This window comes from Danio aesculapii, chromosome 24 (assembly GCF_903798145.1).
Source record: "Danio aesculapii chromosome 24, fDanAes4.1, whole genome shotgun sequence".
In the NCBI taxonomy this organism is placed as follows: domain Eukaryota; kingdom Metazoa; phylum Chordata; class Actinopteri; order Cypriniformes; family Danionidae; genus Danio; species Danio aesculapii.
Genome location: NC_079458.1, coordinates 34027587 through 34036848, shown reverse-complemented (window position 1 = coordinate 34036848; position 9262 = coordinate 34027587). Strand labels below are relative to the sequence as shown.

The window sequence follows — 9262 nt, the reverse complement described above, 5'->3', positions numbered from 1 at the left end:
TCCAAATTACATTTATGCTACTTGTATGTTACTGATTTAAACTAGCCAGTTTGGCTTTTCCCTTCATATAAAAAGCATGCCTTACTATTTGCCATGTTGGTTTTAATTGAGTCTTTGGGAAAATAAATGACAAAAGAAAATAAGCACCAAAACTGAATAAATAATCATATATTCCGAGTCCATATTGACAACTAGTTTTGGTTTCCAGCAAGTCATTAATCGACTGAATGTCAGTGGCCATGGTCTACAGCAAGACGATGTAAACATATCCGACAAGGTCTTGCTTTGAAGGCTGTTTATATGTAAATATACAAATTCTTGTGATGTCACATTCCATTTCAAATCTAAACAAGCAGATTTTGTTTGTTGGTTTGTTTGTTTTGGCCTATAATGAGCAGCGTTTCCGCTATTAAATTTGCAGAATATGTTAATACCTTAAAAGTCAAAAGATCAAGGCACATGTTTTAATATCTAAAAAATGTATTGTAATTTTACCAATAATAGCATCATCATCATCAATATTAACAAAATTAATAATAATAATAATAATAATAATAATAATAATTCTAGTGCATGTTTTAAAACAAAAAATGTGTTGTCATATTTTTAAAACAGTGGATAATTATTATTATTTTTTTATATCTCTTCAAAGAACAAGTGATTTGTGTGTACCTTTATTTTTGTAAACAAAGAAATGAGACACCAATTTGTACTCCATATTCGTGGAAAGTTCTAGTTGACAAAACAAGTGCTGTGCTGCTGATGATAGCAGCTCGGATGAAGCGGACAAGTCAAGTTTTAATTGTAAGTGGAAGAACTTGTTGAACTGCTTTTGAAAAATGCAATGTCTGAAAAATTTTATTATAGCCGAAACATATAGAGTCTAGATATATTAGTCACTTTTTACAATAAAAAACATACACACTCTCCTTTACACATGCACTCATAGGCCAAATTTAGTTTATTCAATTCACCTATATTGCATGTCTTTAGATTGTGGGAGAACTCGGGGCACCCAGAGGAAACCCACAAGAACACGAGGAGAACATGCAAATTCCACACAGAAACGCCAACTGGCCCAGCCAGGACTCGTACCAGCGACTTTTTTGCTGTGAGGCCACTGTGCCACCCTGCACAATACGGCATTTATTAATCAGTTTAATAATGCATTATCCAAATTCATGCTTGTCAACATTAGTTAAGGAACTGGGAACAACTTTATTTTTTATTAGCTAACGTTAACAAACATGAATATATACCGTAATAAATGTATTGTTTATTGTTGGTTCATATTAGTAAATACAGGGTGGGCCATTTATATGGATACACCTTAATAAAATGGGAATGGTTGGTGATATTAACGTCCTGTTTGTGGCGTATTAGTATATGTGAGGGGCAAACTTTTCAAGATGGATGGTGACCATGGTGGCCGTTTTGAAGTCGGCCATCTTGGATCCAACTTTTGTTTTTTCAATCGGAAGAGGGTGATACATCAAACTTATTGGGAATTTCACAAGAAAAACAATGGTGTGCTTGGTTTTAAATGTATTCTTTCATAAGCCCCCTCACATATACTAATGTGCCACAAGCAGGACGTTAATATCACCAACCATTCCTATTTCATTAAGGTGTATCCATATAAATGGCCCACCCTGTACATTAACTAACATTTACAAATACAACCTTATTGTGAAGTGTTACTGAAATATAAGTAATCGTTGTTACATTGTCTTATCAGTGGTTTTGTTTATGACTGTAATTGTATAATTGTAAAGATTAAAATATAACTTGTATCTAGCCACATATCATTTAATACAGTTACCTATTACTTTCACATTCACTGGTTAGGAAAAGATTTTCAGGAGCATCTAAAACAATTAAAATGTGACAGAAAAAAAAGAGTGAAAACGGTTTTAGTGCTGACGGTGCTACTTGAGTCTTGGCTGATAATTAAAAGTAAACTAAACCCTCCACAGTTCATTTCCTCCTGTACACTCACTGGCCACATTATTAGGCACCTTACTAGTAGTGTGCTAGACTCCCTTTTGACTTCAGAACTGACTTAATCCTTTGTGGCATAGATTCAACAAGGTACTGGAAATATTCCTCAGAGATTGTGGTCTATATTCACATGATAGCATCACGCAATTGCTGCAGATTTGTTGGCTGAACATCCATGATGCCAATCTCCCATTCCACCACATCCCAAAAGTGCTCTATTGGATTGAGATCTGATAACTGTGGAGGCCATTTAAGTACAGTGAACTCATTGTCATGTTCAAGAAACCAGTCTGAGGTGATACGCGCTTTATGACATGGCACGTTATTCTGCTGGAAGTAGCCATCAGAAGATGGGTACACTGTGGTCATAAAGGGATGGACATGGTCAGCAACAATACTCAGGTAGGCTGTGGCGTTGGCGATGCTCAAGTGGTACTAATGGGCCCAAAGTGTGCCAAGAAAATATCCCGCACACCATTACACCACCACCACCAACCAGAACTGTTGCTAGAAGGCAAGATGGATCCATGCTTTCATGTTGTTGATGCCAAATTCTGACCCTTCAGAAATCGAGACTCTATTCTCCAATTTTGATAAACCTGTGTGAATTATAGCCTAAGTTTTCTGTTCTTAGCTGACAGGAGTGGCACCCAGTGTGGTCTTCTCCTGCTGTAGCCCACCTGCCTCAAGGTTGGACGTGTTGTGCATTCAGAGATTCTTCTGCATACCTCAGTTGTAATGAGTGGTTATTTAAGTTACTGTTGCCTTTCTATCAGTCATCAACAAGGAATTTGCGCCCACAGAACTGCCGCTCACTGGATATTTTCTTTTTTTGACCATTATCTGTAAACCCTAGAGATGGTTGTGCGTGAAAATCCCAGTAGATCAGCAGTTTCTAAAATATTCAGACCAGCCCGTCTGGTACCAACAAACATGTCACGTTCAAAATCACCTTTGTTTCCCATTCTGATGCTCAGTTTGAACTGCAGCAGATCAACTTGACCATGTCTACATGCCTAAATGCTTTGAGTTGCTTCCATGTGATTGGCTAAATAGAAATTTGCGTTAACGAGCAGTTGGAGAGGTGTACCTAATAAAGTGGCCGGCAAGTGTATTTACATTCATTGTCATTCATAGAAAAGACAGAAAAAGAAGAAAACACAATTTTATTCTTGCTGATGAATGATCTTTGTGCTCTTCTCAAAACTTCTATGACATGATGACCACAATCAGATATTAGAGATATCAAGACACACCCAACTCGGCTATTTATATAAAGTCTGTACTATTATCTATTATTACCACAATAAAGGCAATAATAAAAGAGTTGTTTGTCAGAGTTCAATCTTTGAAAAGGACCCTTGATGCTTTTGTTCATTCATAAACCCCCTGGTTGAACACCATTCAAGCAAAAAATAAAACATTCAGACAAAATGATCACAAGTCAGCTTTTAAAACGTATTTATTTTGGGTCACTTCTGCAAGTAAGGACATCCCAAAACAAGAGTGAATTATATGAAAGAGACTGTCCTAAATTAAGTATAGAGGAATGAGAGGGGCATTTAAAATGAGAAAAAGAAGCAATATATGAGTATAGGAAACAATAAAAGGGAGGAGTTTGAAAATAAGGAAGAACTTTGCTTCAAGGCAGGACAAAGGTTGATGTACATTGCCTTCCCGTCATGGGAGAAAGGAGAATTGGCAATAAAACAGGTCATCATCACTCAAAAGAAAGGGAACAGAGACCGATAAGCACCAGAAACTGAGAGTTTAAACAGGTTAAAAAAATTTCAGCTATGAACACCGTAATGCCAACATGACAGGTTGTTTCGATTAAAGGCAGTTTTTGAATGCAGGGGGTAAATAAGACATTGTAGTGTGACAAAAGTGCTGTTTACGCTGGACACATACTGGGTTGATCATGGAACAGGTTTTGGCTTTCGCATTGCTGTGTGTGCTTTCTGTATCGGTAAGTCACTCTTACTCTATGTACAGCTGTTATTTGTGGTTGGTGTTAACTGAGAGTGTTCTGATTTGGGGTTCAGATTGTAAACCTATAGACGTGTGTGACAAAGAGGTTTCATTTTCAGGAAAAAAAAAAACACCTGTGACCGATACTTGTAAATGGAGCTTGACAAAGTCTATGTAAAGAATAGCTCTGTTTATGAAGACTGAATACAAAGAGAAACTAAAGAGTCAAGTGTAACTCTTCTTGAGAAGCAAGTAAATTATCTATACTGTATATACAGTGCTCAGCATATATAAGTACACCCCTCACAAATCTTTTACATTCATATTTTTAATAGGAAGCTATAAAATATATTTGTGCATTACATTAGATAGTCAGTACTAAAGCCAAATCTGGAGCTTATCTAACAAAATAACTTAAGATAACGGTCCAAAAACTAGTACACCCAAATTTATATGTTATAGAAATATATTAAATACGAATTTACAAAAGAGGAAAAATCAAGAGAAGCAACAAAATATATATATATTGTAGGTTGTAATTCTTTTTTGCAATATTTTGCTTGAATTTAATTGTATTCTCTTTCAATTTCTAAATATGTTTGGTGACTAAAATATTATTCTAATAAATATATCTGTTTAATAAATCAGATAATAAAAAAGTTTTGTTTAAATGCACCAAAATGCATTGCTTTCACTGAGAAATGGATAAAAATATTTATTTCCAAAATGGGGTGTACTCAGTTATGGCGAGCACTATTTATATATTTATATAATGTATTTTGATGTAGTTGTAGTTGTTGTAAATACACATTATTAAAGCTTTATAGATTTGGATATCTTATCAATACCATGAAATGCAATAAACATTATACAAGGGCTTAACAATCTGAGGTCAATGAAAAAACTACAGAGGATTTATGAGATCAATTTTGCTTAATCTATTTAAATTTTTCTCTTTTTTTGTGGTATGTAAACAAAAAGTAAATATGAAACTGCTTAAAATGCGAAAGAGACAGAAATAAAAACTAATGGCGGTATAAGAGAATCCTAAACTTGATGTGTTTGATAATTATAAGGGAAATAGGCTAAAACCATACTCATACATGGTATAATGGATTAGAAGGTGGTTGTGTCCCAATTCAGCAGCACTCATAGTCTGCTACATCAATTATGCTACTGCACATAATAAATCAGCATTAACGTCCCACACATCTGGACTGCTGTGTGTTTGAAGCATCCTCATATACAGTTGTACTGACATTATGTGGCTTTTGTGATTCGGTTGGTTATGAAGTACATGGCGATGTTATTGTCTTTTGTTTATTACAAACATGCCCTGTTTTAAAATGTTTTAAACTTGTAAAACTCTTAAGGTGCAGCTGATCACAGAGAGTTGGAACAGAACTTTTAATTCCAGTTTCTTTGCAAATCCTGTTGTGGACATGTTTATACGTATGGTCACACTTCATTTTGATGGTCCGTTTGTTGAATTTAAGTTACATTGCATCTACATGCCAACTAATTCTCATTGGATTGTAAGTAGACTGTTAGGTTGGGGTTAGGGCTGGGGTTAGTGTAAGTTAACATGTACTTGCTAAGTTTCTTATAGTCAGTTAAATGTCTGTTGAAGGAGCAGTATCAACAGATATTAAGCAGACACTCTACTAAAACTCAAATGGACCATCAAAATAAAGTGTTGCCATACGTGTTACCATGAAGCCATGTTGATACACCCCTGTCACTCAATATTGGTGGGCGGGGAAAACCAAACTCCTAGGTCATGTTGCGGGGGACCTTAAAATCGTTGGGATTTGGATCCTATTTTAACGTCAGGAAAAAAAAAGTTGATTTTGATTTTGCATCATAAATGCCCTTTAAGTGGGTTTAACTATTTTTAAATGAATTCAAAATTTGGGAGAACCTGCTTTAGGTCTGATATTAACAGAACCCTGATGCAGTCTGTGTCGTTAAAATAATCTCAATAGGGGATGTGAGGGGCAATTAAAAAGACAGAAGTGAATTATATTGGTTAGATAAGAATAAAAATTGAGGAGTTGCAAAAAAAGGAAGTACTTTGCTCAAAGGTGGGGCAAAGGCTGATGTAGTTTTATTTTTCTCTTTAATTCTCTTTAAATCCTTTTCACATCTAACCACACTTGAACAGATAAACACACAGCTCTTTGTGAAAAGGCCCATTTTTAGTGTGAGTATCCTAAAAAACTTAAGTCTTAAGTGGGTTAAAAATCCATTAATAAATGTAAAAGCTACATTTCAAATCTGAAGCCTTGTGCAGTCTATATTATAATTAAAGTGCCTCTGTTAAAGTTTTTAATTTTGTTATGGAGGTCTGCTATACAGGTCAAAAAATACTTGTATTTTCTTATTAGTGCACTTCACCTGAATTCTCAAATGATTAATTTAGATATAAATTTCATAAAGAGCCCATATTATACATGAAATAGGGTCATATTTAGGTTGTAAGGGTCTCCAACAACAGTCTAATATGCATGCAAGGTCAAAAAACACTTTGATGGTCTTATAATCTGCATTTAGTTTTACCTAATTATCCCAGCGACTCCCATATGAATCGTTCAGCGATTCATTTGTTCCCAAACCCCTCCTCAGCACGAAGCTAATTTGCGCTGATTGGACTGATGACAGCCTGCTGCGATTGGTCGATGACACTGACGGGCTTCAGTGCGAGACAGAGTGAAATGACCAGCTGCTAATCAACAATATAAAAGTAGTCATAGTGCATACACGCTTCATAGTGGATTTTGGCTGCCAGTGGGTGAATGTAAATACAGACGATGGACTAGAAAATACTGACGACTAACTATTTTATCAAGCAAAAAGTCCAAGAACTGGCGAGGAGATCTCCTAGCCCATCACAGTCTACCTGCTCTTTTCACACACACACACACACACACACACACACACACACACACACACACACACACACACACACAGGGCCGGCACGTCCATAGCGTCGTCGGCGACACCTCCCTCACCACCCGCGTCCTCAGTTATATCCGCGAAACAACTTACACTTGTGAAATGGGAGAAGAAACTGAATCATGATGCACTGATCCATGTTCTGACAGTCTTTACTGATCCTTCCTTTAACAAACCGATGAAGTCTTCTTTGTAAGCATGTAGTTTCCAGAAGCACTCGAACTGCTCAAGGCTGGGCTATATTGCTGAGGTTTCATCTTTGGATGGACTGTCAATAATATCCATCTGCAAAGCGTGACTTCATTCGACCGGTGTCTGTCTGTGTGTGTGTGTGTGTGTGTGACTTTTTTTCTGTTAGTGGACGGGGCAGCAAGTTTCAAATCTCCCGGGTTTGCGCGCGCAACTACTTGTGTTTCGTAGCCGCGTCATCACGAAACACCTAATGACTCGTTATCAAGACGACTCGTTTGAAGCACTATGAGTCGACTCTTTTATAGATGAATCAACAGTTTTAAACACTGTACACTTACAGATTTAAGCCTTAGCTGGACATTTCACTTCACTTAGAGCTGTGGTACACACTATATGGAAGAGCATTTTCAAAAACCCATAATATGGGCTCTTTAAATCCCCCCCCCCCTTTTTTTTTTTTTTTTTTAGCTCTGGAGGCTTCTGTAAACCTCAGCAATTGTACACTCACAGGACTGAAAAAGATGTGTGAATTTTACTACATCAATTCTAGTCCAGTGATTAGTATAATGTGAGTATAACTTTTTTTTGGAGGTTTCACATGTAGTGAGCAACAGCAGAATTTACTCACTATCTGAAATCTACAAATTCTCATTAAACAACAAAGTTCTCAGACAGCATGTAAAGGATTCCTTTCACGGTTGCTTTTTTTATTTTTGAAGTGCATAAGTCATGCTTGAATCCATCTTTGTTGTCAACAGGCACTGTTAACTCAATAGATGACTTTACAAGAAAATTTAATGGAAACCCGTAGCATTAAACAACTTTAGTTTTTACCCAAGGTGAAACTAAATAACCCTAACTGAATTAACATCATATTAAGTAAAGTTTTGCACTCTTAACCCAAATAGTTGACTTTTTTTGCATGCAGGGAAACCTATTGCACTTATTATAGTGCTGTATGATTCTCTCTGTAAAAAAAAAGGATATGCAAATAACTGTGTATGCATGTACAACACAAGCCTGAGGAAAACTGCTGGTATGGTGAATTCAAATGCAGATGTGTGGGAGAGCAGAGCTGAATCAGCCCACGAGATTAATGAAGTAAAGAGAACACCATGCTTTAAGTTTCAAGACAGTCAGTACAATTTCATAGACACCAATACTCTGATTTTAATATGACAGTCACACTTTACAATAAGGTTTTACTAGGTAATGTTAGTAAATGTGTTTACTAAGATGACCTAATTATGAACGATACTTGTATGGCATTTATTAATAATAGTTCATCATTTACTATTAAAATCCAAATTCATGCTTGTTAACATTAATGCACTGTGGGTGAACTAACAATGAACAACTGCATTACCATTAAATAACATGAACAACACTGTAATAAATGTGCTGTTCATTGCTTGTTCATGAAAGTAAATGCATTAACTAACATTAGCTAACACAACATCATTGTAAAATGTTATCAATGTGATTTAGACAATACTAGAGTTGATCACGTAAACAGATTTTTGATTACCTTGATCCGACTATAGTCATAACTGTAGTAAACACAAATTCAATTCAGATATGTTGAGTTATTTTTATTTTAGTCGCATTATTGAAATACAGTACAGACATTTAAACACCTTAATCAAACTATTACTGTCATGTTGGACTTTTCGCTGCATTTTGCAACAGGATAGGCCACACACACAAGGCTGTTTGCCTTATCTCATATGGTCAACCAACGTAATCTCACAGCAATTCGTAACTATTTGATTTAGTGGCTAATTCATATGAATTCGTATGATCTAATTCGTACAATTTAGTACGATTTGCTCATCACCCAATGACGGTTGGGGTTAGGTGCCACGCCTCCTTTTTGAAATCGTACATTTTCGTACGACTAAACTACGAATTCGTACGAATTAGCCACTAAACTGACTGGGTGACTAAACTGGCTGGGTCAGCTAGCTTACTAGTGAAAAGGAGGCAATGGCTAGTAATTAAAACTAATTAAAAAGCAAACTGTGCATAATTCATTGCTAAGTTGCTGGGACGTTATGCTTCCTTTTCTCTCAGCTGTTACAGCGATGCTTGTGGATTCAGACATGTGAGTGTCTGCAGAGCGAGTTTTCTCCACTGTGTCTAT

General features: G+C 36.1%; 1 protein-coding gene across 1 annotated transcript in view; it reads left to right on the top strand.

Moving 5' to 3' along the window:
• Nucleotides 1-3692: 3692 nt before the first annotated feature.
• The window catches only part of ptprh (protein tyrosine phosphatase receptor type H), a 42623-nt gene continuing 37053 nt past the window's right edge, over nucleotides 3693-9262 (top strand). The window contains exon 1 of the mRNA XM_056450475.1: nucleotides 3693-3970. Within this exon, the coding sequence (XP_056306450.1) occupies nucleotides 3923-3970 (48 nt within the window). The 5' untranslated portion in view covers nucleotides 3693-3922. The remainder of the gene's footprint in view (nucleotides 3971-9262) is intronic.